General features: G+C 41.0%; 1 protein-coding gene and 1 pseudogene across 1 annotated transcript in view; one reads left to right on the top strand and one right to left on the bottom strand.

Annotated features, from left to right (window-relative positions):
* TOP1MT (DNA topoisomerase I mitochondrial) overlaps positions 1-11,339 on the top strand; it is a 35,639-nt gene extending 24,300 nt beyond the window's left edge. Inside the window, exons 9-14 of the mRNA XM_044658316.1 lie at positions 129-197; positions 1,001-1,115; positions 4,707-4,834; positions 8,906-9,000; positions 10,552-10,701; positions 11,168-11,339. Of these exons, the coding sequence (XP_044514251.1) occupies positions 129-197; positions 1,001-1,115; positions 4,707-4,834; positions 8,906-9,000; positions 10,552-10,701; positions 11,168-11,270 (660 nt within the window). The 3' untranslated portion in view covers positions 11,271-11,339. The remainder of the gene's footprint in view (positions 1-128; positions 198-1,000; positions 1,116-4,706; positions 4,835-8,905; positions 9,001-10,551; positions 10,702-11,167) is intronic.
* Positions 11,340-13,236: 1,897 nt separating this feature from the next.
* On the bottom strand, positions 13,237-25,951 carry LOC123255850 (annotated as a pseudogene).
* Positions 25,952-27,820: the final 1,869 nt, after the last annotated feature.

Here is a 27,820-nt window from a genome sequence, read left to right as displayed (position 1 = left end):
CTTGGAGGTGAATGTATTTTTAGCTCACTAGCTCCCACCTCACCTCCCAACATTCCTTTTTATTGTGAGCCTGTTTTGAAATTATCCATAGTATTCATAAATGCTCTGGGTTTGTTTTTGCATTATAGGTATTTAAGAATTTGCAGCTCTTCATGGAGAACAAGGACCCAGGGGATGACCTGTTTGATAGACTTAATGTAAGCATTTTTAGAAAAAATAATTTTATTAACTTTGTCACAGAATTCAAACTGATTGTTTAAAATACTTCTGCAGTATATTTTTTATGTAATATTGGTCTGACTAATGGTGACAGAGCATAGTATTTCAGAATTGACATAAGTAATAGGCTCATGTCTATTAAATATAGCTTTTAAATAGTCTTTTGAAAGGAAGAATGTAGGCGGCTCAGTGGATTGAGAGCCAGGCCTAGAGATAGGAGGTCCTGGGTTCAAATTTGACCTCAGATACTTCCTAGCTGTGTGACCATGGGCAAAGCACTTAACACCCCCCCCACACACACACACCCCATCGCATAGCCCTCTTCTCACTCTTCTGCCTAGGAGCCAGTACATTGTCTTGATTCTAAGATGGAAGGTAAGGATTTTTTCTAATTAACTAATTTAATTAAATTAAATAGTTTCTTGAGAAGAAACAATATGTTTTAATTCTTCATACACTGAATTTTGTTATTGCATCAGTGTTGGTTGATGGGACAGAAAATCTTAATTTGAAATGTCTACAATGTACAGGCTAGGTTGAACTCTGTCCCTGCAACTATTATTGGAGGCTGGTTTCTTGGCAAGGACTGGTAGAAGAGCTTAATGCAATCAGGTGTCTGCAGCCTGCCCAACCGAGGAAGGCTCCCAGTTACTCTTTTTACTATAATGTACTCTTATGAGAGCCCAATCTGCTAAAAATTGAGAACAGAAAGTAAGCAATTATGGCCTTCATAAAAATCTTGTTTAAAACATATGTTTCAGACCTTTTTTTTTTTCCCCAGACATCAACCTTGAACAAACATCTTCAGGACCTGATGGATGGATTGACAGCCAAGGTGTTCAGGACTTATAATGCATCCATCACACTTCAGGAACAACTGAAAGCACTGACCAATGGTAATGAGCTTCCCACCACAGAAGGAATTCAATTTTTAGCAGTCAGGAGGGAAAGAATGGTGTCATTTAACAGCCTTTTCTAAGTGTCACCACTGTGGTGCCTGGGTTTGGATGTTGGTCCTGCCACTGCCTCTCTGGGCCTTAATGCTTCATCTCTTCACTGGGATCATGATCCTTGCCCTGCTAAGGCTCTTGTGTTAAATTGATCTAGCAACAAACTGCTCTCATTAATATTCCACAGTTAAATAATCATTTGAGTGGCTGCTCTTTGCAGTATACTAAACAGATACAAAGGAGAAGATATAAATTTGGATAAGGTTAGAAATAACTGGTAAGGAACAGGGAAGAGTTTGTTATGTCCTAAGACTGTAAACTGGGTGTGGACTTGTCACAAATTAAAAAAGCTTTAGATTTGGTAGATTAGTGATAGGAGCGGTTTTTTGTTAGTAAGCATTTATTAAGGACCTACTATGTACCAGGCACTGTGCTAATAAGTTCTGATTTTACAATAAAAGGCAAAAAAAAATATATCTTCCCTCAAGGAGTTCACAAATTTAATTAGGGAGACAATATGCAAATATTCTACATAGGAAAAAGATAAGAGTGGATAAATGAGGCTTAATCTCAGAGGGAAAACACTTAAGATTAAGGAGGTTTAGGAAAGGCTTCTTTTAGGAGGTTGAACTTTAGATGAGACTTGAAGGAAACCAGGGAAGCTAAGATATAGCAATGAGGAGAGTGTTCTAGGCCTGGGGAACAGCCAGTGAAAATGTTCTGAGCTAGGAAATGAATTACCTTGTGAAAGAAATAGCATAGAAGTCAGTTACTGGATCACAAAATACATGGGGCGGGGTGGGGGCGGGGCTAGTAAAGTAAGGTGTAAGAAGACTAAAAGTGGAAGGCAGCAGGGAGGTGACTCAATGGATAGAGAAGTCAGGCCTAGAGATAGGAAGTCCCGGGTTCAAATCTGTGCTCCACCCCCCCAATAAACTAGCCCCCAGACACTTCCTAGCTGTCTGATCTTGGGCAAGTCACTGAACTCCAGGTGCATAGCCTTTGTTGCTCTTTTGCCTTGGAACCAATAATTTGTATTGATTCTAAAACAGAAGGTAAAAGTTTTAAGAAGAAAAGTGAAAAGGTAGGAAAGGATCAGGTTTAAAAAGGGCTTTGAACACAAAACAGAATTTTATCTTTGATCCTATAGGTAATAGAAAGCCTTGAGTTTTTGGGTTTTTTTTAAATAGAGGAGTGACATGGTTAAACCTGTGCTTAAGGAAAATCAGTTTGCCAACTGAGTGGAGAATATACTAGAGTAGGGAGAGATTTGAGTCAGGCAGACCCACAGCAGGTAATTGACAGGTATGAGATGATAGCAGCCTATACCAGGGTGGTGGCATTGTCAGTTTTTTTTTTTAACCTCTCTGTCTTAGAATCAATACTATATATTGATTCCAAGGGTCTGAAACAAACAAAATGAGCAACGTAATAACTTATTCAGATTAAAGGGAAAATAGTAATATCATGGAACCTACTGAAAGAAAAATCATATATAACAATTATAACCTTGACCATCTAGTTCAGTGATTCCCAAAGTGGGCACCACCGCCCCCTGGTGGGTGCTGCAGCAATCCAGGTGGGGCAGTGATGGCTACAGGTGCATTTATCTTTCCTATTAATTGCTATTAAAATTTAAAAAAATTTATTTCCAGGGGCACTAAGTAATATTTTTTCTGGAAAGGGGGCGGTAGGCCAAAAAAGTTTGGGAACCACTGCTCTAGATTTACCAATGAATGAGTCTGGAAGAGTAGGTCGAGGCCAAAAATAGAAATAGTAGCAAATGCTACTATTAAGGGCATGAGAGATTGCCACACAGCACTAATGGTTTAATTAAAATTAGAAAACAAATTTGTAGTGACCCGAGTTGTGTGGTTTTGTCTTATATTGGTCAATAGATCAATAGGAGAGAGAAAATGAGAATTCAGCAAAGCTAGAACCACAGTAAAAACATAAAGTAAAGGGATTTGAGGATAGAGGACTGTGTATAATTGTATCTGCTACTTATTGCTCAAGATTGAGGATAAGAGACTAGAAGTCATAGAAAAGGTTAAGATATAGGTAGAATTGACAGGACAGGAAGTTATAATCACTGAATCCAGATTCCAATATCATAAAGGTATGAGTAGTGATGCTAAGATCTTAGGTTTGATCATTTCTGTGAGTAACTGAGGTAGAGTGAAGGAATAGCTCAAGAAAGCTGAGGCTGAGGAATTGAAGGCCAGGGTTTTCAAGATGTCATACATGTATTTTGAAATACGAAATCACAAGGACATGGATTAGGATGGAGACTGAGGTTCAGATACTAAATTCTTGGCTCAACTAAATGATAAGAACACATTGAGTAAATCTTAAGGGAAAGGTTGCTGAGTGTCTTCATCAATGTGAGGATCTGGAAGTATTAAGAAGCCAAAAGTGGCTAGTATGTCTCTTCTGTCCTCAGTGTGTTGGCAGGCATGAAAAAAGAATAATTGATACTAGAGAAGGGAGTTTGGGATGTAGGAGCTTCTGGAACAAACCAGGTAGGAAGGATAAAGAATGGTGAAGGGGAGTTTGTTAATGATAGAACCAAGGTTCCAGAGGGTAGAAGAATAGGATGCCCAGCAGAGAAGAACCAGGGACTAGAGAAATATAGGGCTGACCCAATTGGGGATGAATGAGACTGTGAAGTGATTTCAGGGATAGGTAAAATGATTGTGGGGAAGGGATCTCTGTGCCCAAACGGTGGTGCTAGCCTACATTCTTTCTCCAAATACCAAAAAATTGGGGATGAAGGCAGATCAGATGTTTGGATCAGTAAATATATCTAACTCTTGATGCCAGTTATTTTGCTTACTGTTAGCATGGAGGTGGGGAGAGATAACGAAGCATGCCTAGAAGAGAACCTGCCTCTCTGCAACACGTGCTGGGCTCTTGACTGATGTTCAGTTCCATGTCCTAGACATAGGCCTTCAAAAATATGGCATCTAGGTGCATAGTATAGTTATGAGAGACTGAAGCACTATTGTTTTCGCCCAAGTTTTGTTGACAAGTAGGGTGGATCGTGCCTTCTCACATGATATTAGTTCCTGGGGTAAGGCTGCCTCTAAAGCCAGTCCCAGAGAAATGGGTACAATTGCTGATCCCCCATACCTCTAGGATGAGTGGTAGTGATTCATTTATATAGCCTTAAGTATTTGGCCCATTTTTTTTTTTATTCATAGAACTTTAGAACTGGTTTGGATCGCAATCTATTTACCCTCCTCACCCTCTTTTAGAGATTAGGCCTTCCTTTTGGAAATTGAGACCCAGAGAAGGGAGGTTAGACTCTTCATTGTTACACAAGAAGAGATCTTTCCTCTTTTTGGGAAAAACCAGTTGACTGGCTCTTTTTGAAAGTGTGGTTGGAATTAACCCAAAGAATTGGAGAAGGAAATCAGTGTATATTTGCTACATCCCCAAGGATATTCTTCCTATTCACTCCTGGGATCCTTATTACTCCTTTCAGAGTTTTTTACTGTATTTTGGCTCTCATAAATGTGTCTGTGCATCTTCTAGCTGAAGACAATATAGCAGCAAAAATTTTGTCCTACAACCGAGCAAACCGAGCAGTAGCCATTCTGTGCAACCATCAGCGGGCAACACCTAAGACTTTTGAGAAGTCCATGCAAAATCTCCAGACAAAGGTAAGTGGGTAAAGATTATTGATATCTATTATGAATGAGGTAGTAATACATCTCTACATCTAATGTGGTCCTGAATGTGTGTGTGTGTGTGTGTGCGCCCCCATGGGAAGTAACTGATACCCCTCCCCTCATCTCTGAGCCAGATTTCTAGAAGTCATAGAGCTATTTTTTCAGGGAAACTTTCCTTTTCTGCATTCTTTTACCTAACTACTGATGTCCAATTACCCCTTTAAGGTAGGTGGGGGACTGACTTTTTCCAAGTACCTGCACATTGAGCTAAGGATAGTCTCTCCTGTTAGGATTAAAATTCTCTAGAGACTGTATATTAATTTATAATTATTTATTAGATAGTAAAAGCAGTTTGGAGAAAAAGCACATAATCACATGACCAGTCATCTAGCTCATCTTAGTTTGCCACCCACCTTGCATCTCTGTTCTCTAGCAAAGACCATCATGCTTCCTCAATCCCTAATTTATAATCCCAGAGTTGTCACTTTTTTCTGGGTTCCCTGGCTGGGCAGATTTGATCTCAGTCTGGGTCAGAGGCCGGTCTTCCAGATGCCAGTAGTCACATGGGACCAGAAGCAAGTGTCTTCTATGATGCCAGGGATCCAGGAAGCCTCTGGCATCCTTTCGTATCTGTTATCCCAATCAAAGGGTGGGAGTGAGACCAGAATGGATTTTCAAAACTTTCCTTTTAAGAAGGAAAGAGGGGTACAAAAATTTATATAAAATGTACACACTCCAAAGTTGATTGATATCTAATCAGTCTTTTAATTTAATATTTAATTTCCCCTACTTATGTGTAAAAACAGTTTCCAATATTTTAAAAAGAATCTTGAGCCCCAAATTCTCTCTCTCCCTCTTGACCATGATAGACTTAGAGCTTTGGAATCTGATTTCTGACCAGAAGAAATCTTTCTGGAAGCGGTAGTGTGTAAAAGTGAAATTTGGGAAATGTATCAAACTACATTTCCCATGGTCCAACGGGTTTCCGTTTCCGGTTTTTGGGCTTGGGAAGGCTTACGTCTTGATGCAGGGAAGGGTTTAAATCTCCTGGGTTAGGAGGAAGTGGTCTCTCTTTGGCGAGTAGGCGCTTCTGGAGGCGGCAGGTTTGAATGCTTACAAGCGCGTGGTCTAATGATTTTATCTATCAGCATGGCTTTAATTAAAATACTAATATATATATTTATACCAGCCTTTATCATTTTTCATATTTATCAAGTGGTCAACTCAGGTATATTATGCCATTAGGTTAGAGGTCATCATATGTAAACCCCCCTCATTGTACAGGTAAAGAAACAGAGCCAAGAGAATAAGGGGAAAAATTGAGATTCCAGCCCAGGCCTTTTGCATCCAAACCCAGTGCACTTTCTTCTCTGCTTGACTGCTTCCTTAGCCCTCTTTTGTGAACCAAGTACCATTTGTGCCTTTGTAAATGGGAAATTTAAGTGAAGAAACCTGAGTCTGGAGTAGGAAGAGCGCTGGACTTGAAAATCTGGGTTTGAGTCCTGCATCAGAATTCTTTCTAGCATTGTGACCTTGCAAATCATTTAACCTCTCTTTCACTCAGTTTCCTCATCTTTAAAATGGAAACTCATACCTGCCCTTACTATCTAGGTCTAAGAAGAAAATCAAATGAAATGCCATATTTTCTTTGTAACTATAAAGTTGTTGTTTAATGTAGATAATGTACAGCTTTTATGTTCATGATAAAATATTCTTTTTTATTTTAATTTGATTAATATTTAAAATATATTTGCATGGTTACAGGATTTATGTTGTCTCCCTTCCCCTTGTCCATCCCTCCTTCCCAGAGTTGACAAATAATTCCAATGGGTTTTACATATATTATCACTAACAACCTATTTCCATATTATTTGTTTTTTTGTAATAGAGTAATCTTTTAAAACCTGAACCCCAAATCATATATCCATACATAAAAGTGATCAGTCAAATGTTTTCCTTCTGCATTTCTACCCCAACAGTTCTTTCTCTCAATGTAGATTCTTTCTCATAAGTCCCTTGGGATTGTCCTGGATCATTGCATTGCTATTAGTAGCAAAGTCAATTACATTTGATCATCCCACAATGTTTTGATTATTGTGTGTAATGTTCTCCTGATTTCACTCCCCATCAGTTCATGGAGGTCTTTCCAGTTCATATAGAAATCAAGCAGTTCATCATTCCTTGTAACTCAGTAGTATTCTATCACCATCAGATACCACAATTTGTTCAGCCATTCCCCAGTCAAGGGATACCCCCCTCATTTTCCAATATTTTGCTCCACAAAGAGCAAGGATATAAATATTTTTGTACAAACAGGGCCTTTCCCATTTTTTTATCTCTTTGGGATACAAACCTAGTAGTGGTATTACAGGAATCAAAGGGCAGGCATTCTTTTAAAGCCTTTTGGGCATAATTCCAAATTGCCCTCCAGAATGGTTGGATCAATTCACAACTCCACCAGCAATGCATTAGTGTCCTAATTTTGCCACATTCCCTCTAGCATTTATTATTTTCCTTTACTGTGTAATAGTTAAAACTAGATATTTAAGGTATGGTCGCCAGAAATCGGATTAACAAGATTTCAAATTAAATTAGACCCAAGTCAGGATGGCTTTTATGGAAGTTTATTTACAATTAGGAAGGTTGAAGGGAGGGAAATTGAGAGAGAGAAACTCTGGCCTGGACTAGAGGTCTGGACCAGGTAAGAATTTAGAGGCCCCAGCAAAGGAGCACAGACGTTAATTAAACAAGGCTTCTAGCCACAAGGCCTCCTCAAATAAGAGAGGCCTCCTTGAGGGTAAAGCCTCCAGAAATGCCAAGGGAGGAGAAAGGAAGCCAGCCTAACTTACCCACATGACAATTCAGAGGGAAGCAGTCTGAGGTCTCGCCAGAGATCCTCCTACACCAAGTTCAAAGCACCAACTGCCTCCACAGGAAGTTACCATCTTATTTAAGAGATAGCATCTTTTGTCACTTCCTGCATCCACCTCCAATTTCAAGTGGACAAATGGCAGCCTCAACACTGTTTTGGACTGCCCAAAGGGCAGTCCCTTGTTTTTGATTTGTTACTTATTGTCATGTGTGGGTAACAGACCTTCCCCTCCCCACTTAATTCCAAATTGGGTGGGGTGACATTATTTTTGATGGCTAGAGTCTAAACAATGAATGAGGATGAGCTAATTCCACTTACACAGTTGTCATATTGGCTAGTCTGCTTAGTGTGAAGTGATGCCTCAGAGTTGTTTTGATTTGTATTTCTCTAATCAGAAGCATAATAAAATATTCTTAATTGAGAGCATGATTCCTACTTACAATTTTTTTCCATGGTTACATGATTCTTATTGTCTCCCTCTCCTTTCTTCCCCCCTCCCAGAAATGACAAGTAATTCCACTGGGTTATATATGTATTATCACTCAAATCCTATTTCCACATTATTCATTTTTGTAATAGTCTTTTAAAACCCAAACCCCAAATCATATACCCATATAAACAAGTGATAAATCATGTTTTCTTCTGAATTTCTGTTCCCATAGTTCTTTTTCTAGATCCCACTTAATTTTTAAGATTTACTAGACTACATTTTAGTGTTTTAGAATTCCAGATTTATTCAAGATAATAGGTCAGTAACATCTTTCCAAGGAAAGGCACATCTGATATGCCATAATATATGAATTCTCATTTTTCTGATTGGATGCCCACATAATGGATAAAAAAGTGATCATTTTTAAAGTAGAGAGGACTTAAATGCAATAGGTAAAGGCCTTTCCTGAATTGATAGCAGCTGGGCCTTCAGGTGTTTAAAGGGTTGTAATGGAGAAGGGACACTTGACTCATTGTTCTTCTTGGCTCCTGATGGGTGAAAAGTGCAGGGCTACACATTTTATTTTTTTATGAGGAAAACTTAGACTCCCTCAAAAGCTTGTGATTTTTTCTTTACCAGATGTCTGTAAATGGAGGCTGGGTAACTGTTGGTTAGGAATCTTATGGACTCTCTTTGAGATACCATCCAACTCTTAGGTTTCTCCAAGGAAGGGCATATCTAATTGAATTTTCTTTTGAAGATTAATGCTAAAAAGGAGCAGCTAACCATGGCAAAGCAGGAGCTAAAGAGAGCAAAGGCTGATGCTAAAGTGAAAAAGGATGTCAAGTCTGAGAGGTAAGCACAGCACATCAAATCTCCACAGATACATCTACTGGGGGCCATTGTGATCTAGCATTTGCCAGTATCGATGAATTAATTCATTGCAATTAAAATGTTTCCTTGAATAGTTTTCCGACAATAGTACCAAATTCAGTCAAGCATGAATAAATACAGTTAAGTCTTAGCTGGTCTGTATTTTATCACTACACCGATTAATAATTGGTCTAAGATCACTTGGTGCTGTTTTGAGACATATGATGGTTTGGTAGGAAGAGTGCTGGGCTTTGAAGTCATTACTGGGTGGCCTAAATCAAGTCATTTCCCCTCTCAAGTCTGTTTCCTCATGGATAGAATAATGGGCTTGGATTCAGTTCTTTAAAGACATTTTATAGGTAGGGATCCCACCAGGCTTTTCCTTTAGATCAGAAAATCCAGAAAGGCACAAGCACCATCTTGTCCTCCCTTCATGTGGTTCTAAGAACTTCATGTAAAACTTACCCCAATAGGCAAAGAGACAGAGAGAAACACTGGCATTAGCGGAGAAACCAAGAGACTGATATGGAAATAGCAAGAGGATGGATCCAAGACTACAATACTTGGTCATATCAGAAAGCCCAGAGTTTGGAAGGATGGGTGAGAAAAGGAATAATTTTATATAGCCCAGGATCTTCCAGGTACCTCAGTTTTTACTGAAGACCTCCAGATAATTGGGATGGAGTGAAGGGACAAAATTGATTTTTATTATTAGTTTTTAAAAAATTTTAAGACAATAATGGCAACATCACAGAGTCTCAGTCCTATCCTTTGCCAAAATAGAGCCCTGTGGATAGCTTCTCTGACTTTCCTTTCTCTCCATGACTGAGAATATAGGGCCAGAAGGTGGGCAGAATCCTTTTTTCCCTCAGTTCTTATTCCTGAATTGTAACCTCTTTCCTCCCCTGGAGAAAAGGAGGCTTTGTTCTTGTTTGTTGGAGGTCATAGATCCACACTGGACATTTTAGGCATTAGATTTATGTATGTCAGGTTAACATATGGAGCAGTCTTGGGTTCCACAGCCAGTGTTGAGCTAGTAAGCTTGGATTATATCTCCTATTTCCCAGCTTTGACTAGCAAGTTCCCTTATTCACCTGTCATATGTGAAGGAAGGGAAAGAAAGCCCCGTTCACTCTGTTGGTTTGCTACTGGGTTGAAAGATGCCTACCTTTATCCCCATCAATGAACTGCAATTGAAAAAGAAAAGGAATTGAGAGATGCCAGGAAGTTTCTTTAATTCTTCTGTTACATTATTTTATCAGTAAGATTGAATCCAAGAATCCAATTCTTTCTGCCTACAGTGTGCTGAATTCTGACCCCAGCACTGTCTGACCTGGGACAAGCCTTCTGTGGGTTGCCTATCCTTTTTTTCATTGTTAGACTTCTGACTATAACACTCTCAGCTTCCCCTGCAGAAGGTTGTAGGAGACATTACTCTTCCATTCCTATTCATTGAGTCAGTCTGGTTGGAGGCAGACAGACATTTAGGTAAAAAAAGGTGATTTAGTTTGTTCTTAATTCTTGTTTTCCTAGTAATGTGGACAAGAAGAAAAAACTGCTGGCCAAGTTAGAAGAACAGCTCATGAAGCTGCACACCCAAGCCACAGACAAAGAAGAAAACAAGCAAGTTGCCCTGGGCACATCCAAACTCAACTACTTGGATCCCAGGATTAGCATTGCCTGGTATGGAAATCCAGGAAAAGCCTGGTGGAACCTTCTTCTAGATGTTCCTAATAGTGGTCTTGACCTTTGCTTGATCTTCCTCTTTTCCCCAATCAGGATTTTTTTTTTAAACTCAAGCCCTTATTTGTGGTACTGGGTTTACTTACCATCCTTAGCTTATTCTGACCTTTGCTCACAGGATGGTATCACAGTTTGATATTCATGTTCCAGTCCCTGACCTTGCTTCCACCTTCTACAAATGTGTTTGCAGAACCAGAATTGGCCATTGAGGTCCCTGTGCCCTAGAACTAATTCCAGCTCTTTCCCTCTCTAAAATCTAATGGAAAGAATACTCTTATGATATTTTTCTAATTTCTCCTTCCTACTTCACCTTTTGTAATGATTTGTCTCTTTAATTTCATGTAGCGTTTTTTTCTTGTAACATTAATAATGTACTCATTATGCAATATGTTGCACCTTTCCACAGGTGTAAGAAGTTTGGAGTGCCAGTGGAGAAGATTTATAATAAGACTCAGAGGGAGAAGTTTGCCTGGGCAATTGATATGGCAGATGAAGAGTTTGAATTCTAAGCTATAATTCTGTATCTATTTTTGAACATTGGGAGGAATTTTGTACAATGAAGTATTTTACTAAAGAGGTTTTTGGTTCTGCAATGATTGCTGATTCTGTTTCTTGTGTCTTCGTCTGAAACACAACTGGAATCTCCTTTGTAATGTGAACTGCCCAGGTTCATCAGTCTTTTGACTTCTCTAGCTTCAGGGACACCAGTTCATCTCTGTTTTAAGATTTGTCCCTCAAATTTATTGGTACTGATAAATAATTGAAGGGAAAATCCAAAGCCAAATCCTTTGTAGGGAAAAATGGATAGATATAAATATAGAAGATAGATATAGAAGGAAGTTTTTAGACATTGTGAATTTCCTTTTTACTCAATAGAGTTTGGTAGGTTTTCTAAACTGCAAAGTCCTACATTTCTTTACCTTAGGGAAGAGACTTTATATTTTAGTCATCCTTAGGTAGAAACATGGATAGCTTTCATTCATCATTAAGGACATGCATCAACTGGAACTAGAGCTCCCATTCCAGAGCTCTCTCTTGTCATCGTCCATGGATTCGCAAAGTTAAGTCATTATGCTCTTAAAAACCAGGTCGACCAATTTTCTCATTTGGGAAAATACTCTAAAGGAAAAGAAGACTCTCAAGCACTTGGAGGGGCAGAAGGTGGGGCAGTGAAAATTGTTAGCTTTTCTCATGCCTCTAAAGTGCTTCTTGATATCTAGGCAGAAGGTGAGCCTGATTCCACACTAGACCCCTCCCTCTTCTCTTAAAAATTCAAGTCTTCATCCTTTCAACTCCATCCTCAAGTAAGGCAAGTTCTCCCCTTCACACCTCTAGGTTCTGAAAAAAAAATGTATCTTAAGGCCAAGATCCCATTTCTCTCTTGGGTGGTATGCTCCAAACATTTTGTCCCAAGGGCTCAGACCTCAAGTAGAGCCCAGATCAGAAACTCAATCCCACCCCTAAAGATGATATAGGCCACTCAGAAGACTCATTTTCACAAATTTCACATTGCTACTCTGGCGAGATATTTGACTGAACAGTTAACCAACAGATATTTTTTGAACAACTGCTATATTTATGGTTCTTTAGGGGATATAGTACACATGTAACACTAGCTCCCAGTCTAGGAAGGGATGACAAGACATGCAAACAAACAGGAAGATAATTACATGCTCAAATGCATAGTATTAACACTAATTTTGGAAACATTAAAAATTACTGAATACTGGAATAGGTGGAGAACACTTTCTAAAAGACATAGGACCTCGGGTGGGCCTTTAACATAGGCAAGAGTAAAGAAGGGATAGGGGATTCCAGATGGCAAAAATGATGGCTCGGAAGCAAAAAATACATATGTCAATGACAAGGAAACAACTATGGTGGGCCACAAGGACCATGGGTCTTCAAGACCATGTAAGCAGTTTAGTTTACACGTTCTACAGACAGTGGGAATCCACTAGGAGAATCTGAGCAAGACTGATTAAAAAGTAGTCAGATTAATATAATGGTTGGGGGTTAGGACTGATTGAGAATAGGGGAATTGGTTAGGTAAAGATAGCAGTCATCCAAAGAAAATTGTGATACAACTCAGAAGAAAATGACAGCAAGAAGTACAGATGGAAGAATTAAAACTTGATGATTAGTTCTCCATGCCCTTTGCTTCCATGAAACCATGCTCTCCTAATTCTTTTCTTTATTCCTTTGATCTATCCTGAATAAAGAGGGAAAAGGCCCTGAAGGCTTGCACACAGCTATCAACTAAATCATCAATTTAGCATTCATTAATTGCCTTTTTACAGGTGACTATTCTGACACAGAACCAATTGAATAGGGTCCATGTCCTTAAGGCCATTTTAAATGGAAAACTTAAAAAAGCAGAAAATCCAATTAAGAATTTTCCTTTACATATTCACATGAAAAAAGTTTTGCTGAGGAGTGTGTGAACTCTGACTAATGACTTCCCCACAGTTGTACTCAAAAGACCATCTCTCCACTCGGAATCTTCTGGTGTTTAGTGACTTCAGAGTTAAGCCTGAGTATTTTCTCACTTGTATTAATCTTTTTTGTTTTCACTCTTGTGTGAATCCTCTGGTGTTTAGTAAGTAATTCAGACTGATTGAAAGCCTTCCCACATTCATTGCACTTGTAGGGTCTTTCTCCTGTGTGAATTCTCTGATGCCGAATGAGATTGGAACTCTGCCTGAAGGCTTTGCCACATTCTCTACATTCATAAGGATTCTCTCCATGATGTATTCTTTGATGTCTAACAACATTTGAACTATGGATGAAAGTTTTCCCACATTCATTACATTCATAAGGTTTCTCTCCAGTGTGAATTCTCTGGTGCTTAATAGCATCAGAACTCTGACTGAAAGTTTTTCCACATTCATTACATTCATAAGGTTTCTCTCCAGTGTGAATTCTCTGGTGACGAATGAGGTTTGAACTCTGGCTAAAAGCTTTGCCACATTCTTTGCATTCATAAGGTTTCTCTCCATTATGAATTCTCTGATGTCTAACTACATGTGAACTGTGAATAAAAGTCTTCCCACAGTCACTGCATTCGTAGGGTTTTTCTCCAGAATGGATCCTATGGTGTTTAATCACATCTGAGCTCTGGCTGAAGGTCTTCCCACATTCCTCACATTCAAAGGGTTTTTCTCTGGTGTGAATTCTCCAATGTTTAATAATATCTGAATGGTATTTGAACTTTTTGCCACAGAACTCGCATTTATGGGGCTTCATTTCTTTGGCATTTCCCTGAGAGTTAACAAAGTTTGAATTCTGATTGATGTTTTCCCCAGACATATTCTGTTCATGGCCTCCCTTTCCTATGGGGATTTTTCCAGACAAGGAATCCTGTCTCTCTGAATTGCTTTCAGACTTACAACATTCATGGATCTCTGGCCCATCAGGGACATGCAGGAATCCTGAGGATGGCAGTTGTCCATGATGTATTCCTTTCTTGGGGAATTCTTGCTTTATGGTCCATTCTTCCTTCTTAACACCAGTCTCATATTCTAAAACAAAACAAAATACAAATGTCATCTAATAGAGGAGAGCGGGGAAGGAAATCATTTCTAAAAGACATCATACTAAAGAAGACTAATAAATTGAAACCCTTGACAATTTAATTTTTAAAGACCTTCACAAACCAATCCCTCTCTTCCTCCCTTTGCAGTCTTTTGACTCTTTACTTGCCTTCCTGAACTCTCCAATGACACTGGTAACATATGACATTCCATCTCCTGACTCTGCCTTCTTGCTGGCTGTTTGCCATGCCTAGGATGCTTCTGACCCATCCTCATCGCCACCTTTTGGCCTTCTTGGTTTATTTCTCAAAACTTCTCAGCTCAAATTCTTATCTCTAAGGAAACTTTCCTAGAACTATCTGTCCTCTCCAACCCCAGGGATTACCTCTCATTTATACTGAGTATGTCTCCTCTGTGCAGATTTACTTGCATGCCGTTTACCCCATTAGAATGTGAGCTTCTAGATGGCAGAGACTGTTTTGACTCCCTTTTTATTCTCCCTAACAACCTGGAACAAGGAGAGACATTCTTGGAGTCTTTTTCACTTTCTCCAAGAGGGAGATCAGATTCAACCCAGGACCTCCCGTCTCTAGGCCTGGCTCTCCCCCTCCTGTGACTGGTCCTTATCTGGGTAAGAATACCTTCTGAATCCTCTTATTGCTTTCCTCCCTGAAGCCCTGGGCTCCATAGTTCTTCACCTCCTTCCAGTTGTGAGATCATTTCAAGTTTAGAGACTGGAAACTATATATATAGGGAAGAAATATTTGGCTTATGCTGGAATTAGGGAGAGCCCTCTAAGATACAAGTGAAATTCTTTTCTTGTCAGGGAAGACTAGATTGTCAGCCATGATGTTGTGGTCAGACCTAGAGTGACCTGAGTAAGCTATTCTCTTCCCCACCCTAGGCTTGTGTGAGCTTTTCTCTGTATCCTCAGCACTTATCTGGTACATAGAAGGTGCTTAATGGTTATTGATTGACTAGTCCAGATGCTCTGGGACAGACTAGGGCCTGTTTGAGATAATTTTGCCCACACTTGAATGGAGCAGAGGGCTTTTGAGATAGGACCCCTGTACAGGCTGCTATTACCCGAGAGTCACTGAGAATGTGCAGGAGAGAATGTCTGATTTTTTTGTCTTCTATGCCATACCCATGAGACCCTTAGTTGGCTTGTCTTGCCAATGGTCTAGGGTCACTACTCCTTCCAGTGATAAAATATGTAAAGCCAAAGTCCTGTCTTTCTAGTACCCCCCACATCTTTCATTGCTGCTGCTCCTGGAAGGTCTTTGTCAATCTTTTCCCAATGGCTTCTCTAATTTTCTGGACCAATCTGTCCCACTTTGCCACTACTCCCCATACATGTCATAGCTTCCCCTGTTAGAAGGGAAACTCTCTGCTGGCAGGGACTCTGCATTTTTATTTATATCCCCAGTGGACAGCACATCGATTGACCCATAGTAAACAAATAACCAATGTTTTTTCATTCATTCTAAGTGAGTATCATTCTAAGTAACTAGTAAGTACCATGTTGATGATGATAGAAGTGAAGCTGAGCCTGGTATTGGTGGGGTCCAAGCTGTATTCCAGATGAGGAGACTGGGATGGCAGGTGGAGTGGGTGACCCACTTGCTGGGTCCAGGGCTGCCATTCCCAAGGAACCTTCGTTTTGTTGCTCACAGAGAGAACTGGAGGAAAGAAGGATCTTCCTGGTTTCCTGGTAAAGTGAGAAGGAGAGATCAGAGGGAAATTATGATGGAAGTCCAAACTCCAAGAGTAATTGTTTAAAAAAAAAAAGTCCTTCAGTCTGAATTCCAAATCTGAACAAGTCATTCCAACTTTCAGAGTCCATTTCTTTGTTTCTGAAATGAGGGAGATGTACCAAATGATCAGATCCCTTCTGCCCTAAATCCCAAGTCAGAAAGTTCAGAAACATCCCCAAAGACCCCAAGTAAAGTATGGATAGAATCTGTTCCCTGGAGCTTAGAGAAAAAGGAAATGAGCCAGTTACTTTGCCCAATTATCAGATTATCAGGGGGTTAAAAATTCCAGCTCAAATTCTATACCAAAACTAGTTTAGGAAATTACAAACCAGCATTGATGCAGAAACCCAGTAGGGGGAGATAAGAAAGGGGAAAACACTCAAGGGCAGCCTATAATTAAAGTGGTTTTTTATTAAGCCTCCCTTTAGCTTAGACTCACTGGCCTCTAACACATTTCTGGGGCCAACGATAGTATATCGCTTTTGTCTCTGAGATCTGGATCAGTCTGTTCAGCTTGGGGTAGATTGACCAAAAGTTGAAAACTTTGCCTTTGTTCTCTTCTTGGATGAGATCAACAAGTCTGTAAGCCCAATGACTCTCGCTGGACCATATGTCTCCAGGAACTCCAGATGTACCCAAACCCAATTTGGGGGATTTTCCTCTCCATACCAATGAGACCTTCAGTTGATTTGTCTGTGAGATGGCTCTTAGGCCACCACTTCTCCTTCTAGTGATTAAGCCCAAGACCTGTCTTCGTAGTGTCCCACGCGTCTCATCACAAGAGATAGGAGAGTTGGTAGGGGAAAAGCCTTATTGGACTGGTTGGTGGACCCTGTCCTAACATGTAAATACCAGCATATCACAGTTATTCTCTCTAGTTACCTGCCCCAGGGCCCTATCTTGAACAAGGCTGAGAGTATTTAAAGGGCTTGGCAGACCTATTGGCCAACTTAAGTTCTCTACTTGACCAAAAGTAGCCAAGGAAAGGGAAACAGACTGTCTTGCGTTGGGGTACCTCACCTTCTGGGAGTTTGAGGCCATTTTGGGTGGAGAGGTGGAAAGGTCTGAATGCCAAAGGGCTCAGGCTAGGATACTTAGCCCTCTGGAAAATAAGTACAAGAGGAATAGAATTTACGGAATCTTAAACCTGAAAGGGCCTTGAGAGGAATCTCCCTCTGACTCCTCTGAAAGAGGATTTTCCAGGTTAGATTTCCACTAACGAGTCCATTTCACAGTTTTGTTAGGTTTCCTTATAGCAAGCCCAAATCTCTTTTCGGCTTCCTCCTGTAGTCTACCTGGATATAAATATATGTATTGTTATGGAAGGACCCCTACTCAGCCCTTGAGTTTATATTCTAATGGAAACTACCTGTAGAGGAAAGTGCTGATGGGAGGCAGGGATTGGTTTAAGCCTAGAAAGTCAAAGGGATGATGAATGGAGCCATCGTATAAGGCAGGGGTCTGCAACGAATGGCTCTTGAGCCATATCTGGCTCTTTTGAGGGCCAGATATGCCTCTTTCTGCAGGAGCCATGAAGTCAATTTTTTTTTCAGGCACTGTTGCAGGAGTGCACTGTGAGCACTGTACGGCTCTCACGAAATTACATTTTAAAAAATGTGGCATTTATGGCTCTCATGGCCAAAAAGGTTGCCGACCCCTGGTCTAAGGCTTAGATTCTAAGCCCTTTTCTAAACTCTTACCTTCCGTCTTAGAATCAATGGTTCTATTGGTATTGGTTCTAAGGTAGAGGTGTGGTAAGGGCTAGGCAATGGGGATTAAGTGACTTGCCCAGGGTCACACAGCTAGGAAATGTCTGAGGTCAGATTTGAACCCAGGACCTCCGGTCTCTGGGCCTGGCTCTCAATTCACTGAGCCACCCAGCTGCCCCCAACAAGTATCTTCTTGATGTAAATGGCACAGTGCTCCAAACACCTATTTTAAGTTTACTCTGAAGAGGTACTCAGCACTGGGGATAAAAAAATATGAAAACTGGCTTCACACTCAGGTCTTTTTTCTCTTTGAGGAATGATGAGTGCCTCTCATCTTTTTCCCAATCATTTCCCTATTTAAGAACAGGGGCAGAAGCAAAGGGGGTCCCAGGGTTATCTATTATCATCTAGTCCCTACCAGAACTATCCATTCCTGCTACAGTGGCTCCACTGGCCTCTCTGGGCCTCAGCTGGGAGCACTCTCTTCTAGTCTGGCAGAACTACCGATAAAACTCATTTAAAAGCTGCCCAGCTAGGTGGATTGAGAGCCAGGCCTAGAGACCCAGGAGGTCCTGGGTTCAAATGTGACCTCAGACACTCTGTAGCTGGGTGACCCTGGGCGAGTCACTTAACCTCCCTCCCTTAGCCTCTATTGCTCTTGGGTCTTGGAACACACTATTGTTTCCAAGACAGAAGGTAAGGGTTTTAAAAAAAAAAAATGCTGCCCAGACACCTGAAGTTCCGAGGATAAATAAGTGGAAGAGATTGGAAAACCCTTCCGGCACATTAGCAGACAACAGTAAAAGGAAGCACAGATAATTTAGGGGCTTGCCCAGAAAATCCCGGCCAAAGGCTCGCCTCTAGCTCTGGCCCTCAGATGCCCACCTCGGGTCTGCTCCTGCCTCACCCGCAGGTCAGGGAAGTCCCGAAGCCCTGCCAGCTGCTAACCACCCCCCACCCCCGCCCCCAGCTGAGGGAGGCCCATCGCCTGCCCCGGGAGAGGGCTGGCGTCCGGCTGTTTCATCCCCAGCTCCATACTCCTCCGCCCCCCTACATAAGAGGGAGTCCCAGGTGCCGCCCCAGCACTCAGCATGGCTCGCCCCTCGGTGAGAGAAGAGCCCCCGAGTTTCTCCGGTCGGGCTTTCCGGGGGAAGGTGGGGTCCCTGCGTTCCGTTCCGTCCGTTCCCCAGATGACTGGGGATCTCGGAGCTCAGTCCGCCGATCAGGAGTGTCCCCGCCCGAGCTTCACTCGTCTCTCCCCTAAGTGGTCCCCTCAACCGAAGAATGTCCCCACACTCCGTCCTCAGGTCTGCCGTGGAGGGGGGCGGGGCGGTTCCCTCCCTCAGGTCAGAGAAGTCCCCATGCTCGCCCCCCGCGCTCCCCAGGGAAGGAGGTCCTTGTGCTCTGTCCTGTCTGTCCCTTCGGCAGGACGAGGAGCCGCCCCTTCCCCAAAGGGCCCCAGGACACGGCCGAAAGGGGTCTCCCGGGGACACGCACCCAGGCACACGGGGTAGGGGCTCCCCCACAGTGGTCCAAAGGCGCTTTGGTGGGACCGCGGACCCCGAGGGTGGCACACACTGACCAAGCATCCACAGGCCTCGAGTCTGAGCCGAGCCCTCAGCCGGAAGTGGACCCACCCCCCTTAGGGGACCTGCTAAGCCTAGGGTCCCCCGATCTTTCCCGCAACACTTCCGGGGGCTTCCCGAGAACAGCAGGAGGCTCTTTTGTTGTGGTTCAGCTGGGGAAGGAGGGGGAGGGGCAGAGAGGGACGCCCTAGGAGAGGAACAAAGAATGATGGAAGAGTGGAAGAGGAGAAAAGGAGAAAGAGGCAGGGTCGGCAGAGCTGAAAGCCTGGGAAGGGAGGGGATGAAGAGAGGAGCCAGGGGCAGGCGAGCCCCAGAGGGAAGGACCACTGGATGGGAGATTCTTTGGAGGAGGCAGGGAGCGCAAGAATTATTATTCTCATTTTACAGAAAAGGAAACTGAGGCCAGGGGACAGCGTGTGCCTAAAGTCATGCAACTCGACTCTGAGTCAAAGCTTGGAAACAGGATGAGGGAACAGAGAAGAAAATTAAATTTCCCTTTGCATCATTTCTGCAAAAATGTTTTTTGATATATCATTATTGGAGACTGAAGATCTGCAAGTCTCTTCTGTACAGTCACAGGATGTAGAGATAACTTATTCAGCCTTTGTTATTTTTGTAACCTATGTCCATGCTAGTGGCGCAGGATCTGGTGTGGTCCTGAGAGCAAATTTGCCCTCAGACACTAGCTGTGTAACCCTGGACAAGTTACTTAAACACTGTTTATCTCATCTGTAAAATGAGCTGGAGAAGGAAGATGACAAACCATTTTATGGTAAAAGTATCTTGGCCAAGAAAACCCCTAATGGGGTCATGAAGAGTCTGAAAGGTCTGAACTATTCTTCCTTCAGATCTGATCCTCCAACTATCCCTCTCTTTAGCTCAAATTACTTCAACTATTTTATCTTGGGAAATTTCAGAATATAATTTTGCCTGTTACATATAACTTGTGTCCCAGTCTCCCCAGGCTAATGGTGCATATGTTAAGTATCCTCCCTTGTATCAAAGAAAAATAGTTCATATCTACTGAAACAGTTATGGGGCTCTGACAATCTGTGCAACCTTTATCCCATACCACAGAAAATTTGAAGGACTCACTGGAACTTATAAACAAAGTGGAAAACACATGAAAAAGGCCCTGGAGAAGGAGGAGGGGGAAAAAGGGATGGAGGAAGACAATTTGGATCTTGGAATTTCAGAAAACGTGTCAAAAATTATTACATGAAATTGGGAAAATAAAATATTAAAATAAAGGACTCTGGAGGCCATAAGCAATGCAATCTGATCTTATTCTGGCAAGTCCAACTTCCCCGGGTCTTAAAGTCCTACAAATCATAGCTGGTTTAGAAGAAAAACAAACTGATCCTCTTTTCTCTGAGGGACTGGTACTACCCAGGAATTCAAGTTCTCCTTCTAGAAGTCTAGGAGCTCTCAAATTTGGGAGTTCCTAGAGAAGTACCTCCAAGTCTGGCACTGCCCAGGAAATGTCCTTAATCATGTAAACCATGAAAAAAATATTTAAAAATAAAGGAAAATTAAAATTGTGTATTTTTTTAAAAAGCAATTCTCTCCCTTCTCTATGTAGCAGGCACTACTTGGACCATGTGGTTTCCCCTAGCCACAGCTGACATTATTAATGATAGTGTTCGCCTTTGTTTTTGTCACTGTTTACATTGCTTTATGCATCGTGTATGTTGTTTTCCTGGTTAGGTGAACTTTATTTGCATCCTCTTATATCTTCACATGCATCATAGAAGTGTTCATATTCATTATTTCTTTCCAATACATTCACACACCAGTTTAAGCGTTCCCCAATCGATAAACATTGACTTTGTTTCCAGTTCTTTGCAGCTACCCACAACGCTGCTGACAAACTCCTTGAGAAGGCAGTCCTCTCGGTCCGTAAGATGCCTCTCGACTTCATCTTTCAACTGAAACCAGAGTTTTGATCTATGTGGTTTCCAGTTACTAATGATCTCTTAATGATCAAATCTAATGGCCTGTTCTTGATCTCTCTGCAACCTTTGACACTCAGCTTTGAATGCCTCTCCTTGATAGTCTCTCCTCTAGATTCTGGTGACACTGCTCTCTCCTTGTTCTTTTCCTAATCGCCCGACGGCTCCTTCTCCATCCCCTTTGACAGATATTCATCCATTTCCTTGATCAGATATTCAACCATTTACTTGGTGTCCCACAAGGCTCTCTCCTGGGCCTTCTCTTCCCTATTTCACTAGATGATCTCATCAGCCCCAGTGGATTCACCTATAGATGACCATCAGGTTCGTCGGGCCTTTCCACTCTCCCGACTACCATCCTTTCATCTCCATCTGCCTTTGGCCATCTTGAACTGGATGTTTGTGAAGCATCTTTTAACTCAACATGTCCAAAATGGAACTGAACTTTTCCTCAAACCCTCTCTTATTTCTAACCTCCCTGTTACTATTAAGGGTACCTTCTTCCTCCCAGTCACCCGGCTTGAAACTTAGGTGTTGTCCTTGACTCCTGGCTCTCCATAAACTATCACTGGCTAAAGTCTGTCAATTCTACCTTTGAAACTTTCTCTCCTCTAGAATGACTACAACCCTGGAGGGGGCCCTCAGCGCCTGATGCTTTAAGTACAGCAATAACTGGTCTCCAGGCCTCATCTCTCCAGGCACCCAGCTGTCAAAAGTGAAACACATGACCATGTTATCCTCTTATTCAATCAACTCCAGTGGCTTCCTATCACTTCCAGGATCAATTATGAAATCCTGTGTTTGACTTTTAAGCCCTTCAAAATCTGTAGCAGATAGAGATCTGGGCCTGGAAGCAGAAAGATCTCAGTTCAAAATCCAACCTCAGACACTTCCTAGCTGGGTAACCTTGGGCAAGTCACTTAATCTCTATTTGCCTCAGTTTCTTCAAGTATAAAATGAAGATTGTAACAGTTATTGAGGATTGAATGTGATAATATTTGTAAAGTACTTAGCACTACATGACAGCTGACTGTCACTTTGACTTAGCAGTGAGATATATGGTTCAAAAGGTATAAAAAATTTTAGTCACTTTCTTAGAATAATTCCAAATTGCTTTCTATAATAATTGGGCCATTTCATAGTTCTACCAACAATAACTATTCTCATCTTTTGTCCTCTGTGCCAATTTGCTAAGTGTAAGAATCCTTCTAATTGTTTTGACTTACATTTCTCTTGAGGATTTGGAAGCAATCTTACATATTTAGGTTTTTTTTTTAACCCTTACCTTCTATCTCAGTACCAGTTCTAAGGCAGAAGAGTAGTGAGGGCTAAGCAATAGGGGCTAAGTGGCTTGCCCAGGATCATACAGCTAGGAAGTATCTGAGGTCATATTTGAACCCAGGACCTCCCAGCTCCAGGCCTGGTGCTCTATCCACTGTACTACCCAGCTGCCCCTTCATATACTTGTTAATTGCTGATTCTTTTAAGAATTCTTTTACAAAGGATGGCTCAAAGGGATACAGTTATATTCAGAAGTGAAGGGGATGGAAAATACTTTTTTTGAGGATTAAAAAAAACCCAAACTTCTCTCCCTGTGAATTCAACTTGATTAAAGAATTGTCTCGATCACCCACCCACCCTCACCTCCATCCCCACTATTTTAAAATTTAATCCAGGACTTTTATTTTTATACCAGTTATTTCCTACTACTCCTAATGACATACTCCAAGGCCCAAGGGCCTTTCTCATCTGACTTGCATCTGAAACCTTCCACATGTTGTTTCTCTCATTAGAGTGTGGGTTCCTGAGAACAGGGATGGTCTTTTGTCTCCAGTCCTCAGCACAGTGCTTTGCATATGGTATATAGAATAAATGTTTTATTCATTCATTGACACTCCCACTTCAACCTCCCTACTTCCATTAAAAGCTCCTTTGTAACAAGTCAAACAAATAAAATCTACTGAAGTAGCTCCTAACTGACTATGCAAAGTTCCCATCTATAAAGCTCCTAAAGGAGGAGATTATGATTCATTACCTCTCTTCCAGGTCAAAGAATGATCCTTACTCAGGGCTTTTTAGTATTATTTTCTTTCCTATAATTTAACTCATGGTCTAAGCCCTCCAAATTTGGGGGCAGGAAGGAGTGGTAATGTTTTCTTTGGTTTATTATGTCCCCACAACAGAATTTAGGAAATCTCCAAATATGTTTATGTCTAGGATTCCACAATGTGAGCGACAAGGTCCCCAGGTCTACAAGCACTAAAGGAAATAAATTCATATTGGGTAAAAATAGCCTTTACTTTATCTGACAAAAAATACAGATAGTACAAAGGTTTCAGGAGCCCATAAACAAACACAGAAAATACTTAAAAGAGCTCAGTTACCTCTAAGCTCCCCTTGGAAGTTAACAAACTTCTGGTAGAAGCCCTCTTTTCTCACATCTCCCACAGAACCCCTCAAACTGGAAGGAGCAATCTGTTTAGATTTCCTCCTTAGAAGACAAACACATTCACTGAACTGCTACTGGCCTAACTCCTCACAGTAAATCAGGAGCAAAATTCCAGACTTCCATTCTTCTCTACTGTGGCTTTAAGTCTCTTACACCTCATTATATTACCCATTACATGAGTAATCTTTTTCTATCCAAGAGAAACACAATGCTCAGGAACTTTTCTTCTCTCCCTAGGATATCAGATTGCCAAACTCTCGAAGTTGAGATTACTCTGGAAGCAACCTCCAAAGCTGACACTGACCCATTATTCTCCCCCTCTACCAGAAGCCTAGTTTCTATGATCACATTGGTCAGAAAATTGAGATCCTCCCTTTGCAAAGGAGGTTAGACTTCAGAAACCTTGCCCAAGAACTTCCCTCTCAAACCATGGAGGGACAAGCACATCTGATTCTGCCATATGTTTCTACAGGAATTCTCAATTTTCCACCAATTCTCCAGCTGTTGACATCCACTGAAGTAAAAGGATGCCACCTCTTGGGATGATGCGGGAATGGTCAGTAGGTCCTTGAGATCCAAAAACTTTCAAAGGGGATCACTTGGATTCATCAAGTATATTCAGTTCACTGTGTGTTCCTTCACTAAGGAACCATTTTCTGCTCCTGAAGAGTAGGGTTAGGAATGAGGAGGGGCAGAGTAAGGAACAAGTTCCTCATTTGTAAAATGAGGGAATTGGACTCAATCTCCAAGAGTCCTACAGGTTCCAACATTGGATTCTAAAGCCATCATTCACTCCCATCTTGTTTTTCTTTGTTTTGCTTTACTGAGCTCCTGGGTTGTGGTTAATAAAATATAGGCCTGATTAAGATTACTTGATTATTTAATGACTTCTTCCAGTTGTCATCCTTCATCATTTCTCACGATGTCCAAAAAACCCCATCCCTTTCTTCCTGAAACTTTTTCCTCTCTAGATATCCACATCACTATACACTCCAAGTTTTACTTAGATATGAGAGTGCTGAGTAATCTACAAATATTTCTTGATGAAAAAAGTGCCAGCATTTTATATGGGCACTAAGCTAGGAAGAGTGCAATGTGAATTACAAAAATTAAAAAGTTTCTGTTCTCTAGCAGCTTCTAATGTTTTAGAAATGTATCTAACGTAGATAATCTATTATGTAAAGCTCTCCTTGATCCCTATTTCATAAAAAGGGAGGATTATTAAGAGATTTATCTCTGGTGTGAATTCTCTGGTGTTTCGTAAGCTGGGTTCTTCGGATAAAGGTTTTCCCACATTCATTGCATTCATAGGGCTTTTCCCCCGTATGAATTCTCTGGTGCTGAACAAAGGTTGACCAACCTCGGAAGGCTTTTCCACATTCTTTACATACATAGGGCTTCTCTCCGGTATGAATTCTCTGATGATTAATAATATCTGAGCTTCGACTGAAAGTTTTCCCACATTCATTACATTCATAAGGTTTCTCACCAGTATGAATCCTCTGATGAGTTATAAAACCTGAGCATCGACTGAAAGTTTTACCACATTCCTTACATTCATATGGTTTTTCTCCAGTGTGAATTCTCTCATGTTCAATAAGTAATGAACACTGATTAAAAGCTTTGCCACATTCATTACATTCATAGGGCTTCTCACCAGTATGAATTCTCTTATGACGTATCAGATTTGAACCCTGGCTGAAGGCTTTGCCACATTCGTTGCATTTATAGGGTTTCTCTCCACTGTGAATTCTCTGATGCCTAACTACATGTGAGCTGTGAATAAAAGCCTTCCCACAGTCACTACATTCATAAGGTTTCTCTCCAGAATGAATCCTATGATGTTTGATAACATCTGAGCTTTGACTAAAGGTTTTCCCACATTCCCCACATTCATAGGGTTTTTCTGCAGTATGAAATCTTTGATGCTTAATAACATCTGCATAACATTTGAAGCTTTTGCGACATGTGTTACATTTATGAAGCTGTCCTGTAGTACTCTGCTGTGGACCAAGATTTGAACTCGAACTGAACTCTTTCTCCTCTTTAGGAACTTTCTTGTCAAAAACTGTCCCAAACAAGGAATCTTTCTGTATCTCTAGACTTTCCTCACTTTTGCGAGATTCATGACATTTCAATCCCTGTGGGGGATTTTTTAGAAATCTGGACATCACTGGATAGGATTCTCTTTCAGGAACTGCCATGGTTTGGAATCCACTCTTCTTAGTCCTGGATCTATAATCTGAAACAAACAAATGAAAAAATAAACTTACACACAAATGCCACCTGATTTCTGGAGAAAAAAAATTTTTTAAAGCTTAACAAGATCCATTAGATAATAAAAAATTCACATTTACATAGCATTTTTACATGTAAAAATGCTTTCCTATGTAGGTGAGGCAAATATCCTTATTCCCATTTTACAAAAAAACTTAAAAGAATAATTTGCCTTTGTAAAGTAAGCCAAAGATAAAAAATATATACAATGACAAAGTAAATGGAAAGAACAACAAAGGAAGTGAATCTCTCACAAGTTAACACAAAGTTAACAAAAATGTACCTCTTTACCTCTGTGTAAATAGAATTAGCTTGATCCCGTTAATAGTCAAAATTCTACTCTACCTAGGCTTGCTAATGATGTCACCCTAACCTCCCTTAGTGGGGAGGGGAGACGAGTTACCCACACCTGACAATAAGTAACAAATCAAGAATAAAGGGCAGTCCAAATCAATGTAGAAACTGCCATTTGTCCATTTGAATTAGAGGTGGACCACAGGAAGTGATGAAAGACACTATCTCTTTAAGTAAGTTAGTGAACTTCCTGTGGGGCAGTTGCCGTCTTGAACTGGGAGCAGAAGCATCTCCTGAGACCACAAAACACTTACACTCTGTATTGTCACATGGGTAAGTTAGGCTGACTTCCTTGGCCTAGCTGGGCCAATTCTAAACTCTGCCTATCTGGCTGTTGGGTCTTGTGGCTTACAGCTTCATTTATTTAGCCTTTTAACCTTCTCTCTCCATCCAGGCCTTTGGCCTGGACTAGCCTCTCCCTTTCTCTTATTCCTACTTTTTACCTACCTGATTGTAAATAAACTCCTCAACCCGATGCTGACTTGGGTCTGATTTAATTACAGAATCAACCTGAATTGTTGATTCCTGGCGGCCACACAAATATATATATATATATATATATATATATATATATATATATATACCTAAATTTTCCTTCTTACACCTCCCTTCTTGAAGAAGTGGGGGACTGTGAAGGAAGAATATGCTGTCAGACTCAGATGAAATGAATTATCTTGCTAACCTACTTTTTCCTTTCCCTTTCATATTACAAGGGATCTCTCCTCAGGTAAGGGAAAGGAAAGGAAAAGATTTGGAAATGAAGATGATGGCAAAAAAAAAAACCCAAAGATAATGCAAATTTAAATATTTAAATGACTTCCCATGGCCACTCATCTGGCATCAGAACTAAGACTAATATCCATGTTTCCTTGCTTAAAATATAGCACTCTTTCCACTATACCAAGCAAAACAATATACAAATGAAGGAGTATTATTAAAATGGAATCCATTGTAGTCAAAGACAAGGGCGTGGCTCTCCATGTAGAATAAATTCTGAATCTGGGGACAAAGTCGAGAAATTTCTTCCTCTAAATTGATTTTAGCAAGAATCAAAATACAATGGATGGAATTAGTTGTCTCTTATCCCTCCATTCCTGCCCAGGTCAGATGCTACCTCTCCATGAAATCTTTGTCACCCCCTCCCAACCCTCCAACAAACAATAATTCTTCCTTCCTCAAGCTTCACATGGTACTTGGTGCATCTCTCATGCTCTCATTCCAAAAGCATTTCATCATCACAAAAGCCTCTCTTAATTCAAATTAAAATCTCTCCACCTATTAGCTGCTAACTTCATGGCATGAGACTCATTGTCCATTGCCAGAACCAAATTTGAAGCCTCTTCAGCTTGTTAAGCCCTTCCAAGGACTGTATTACACTTGGGTTTTCCTTCAAAAAGCCAGGGTGACTTCCATGCCAAAGGGAGCTAATCAGAAGAGTTTCC

The sequence above is a fragment of the Gracilinanus agilis genome, chromosome 1 (assembly GCF_016433145.1).
Source record: "Gracilinanus agilis isolate LMUSP501 chromosome 1, AgileGrace, whole genome shotgun sequence".
Lineage (NCBI taxonomy): Eukaryota > Metazoa > Chordata > Mammalia > Didelphimorphia > Didelphidae > Gracilinanus > Gracilinanus agilis.
Note: the sequence above shows the minus strand (reverse complement) of the source record. Positions and strands in the feature narration are given on the sequence as shown.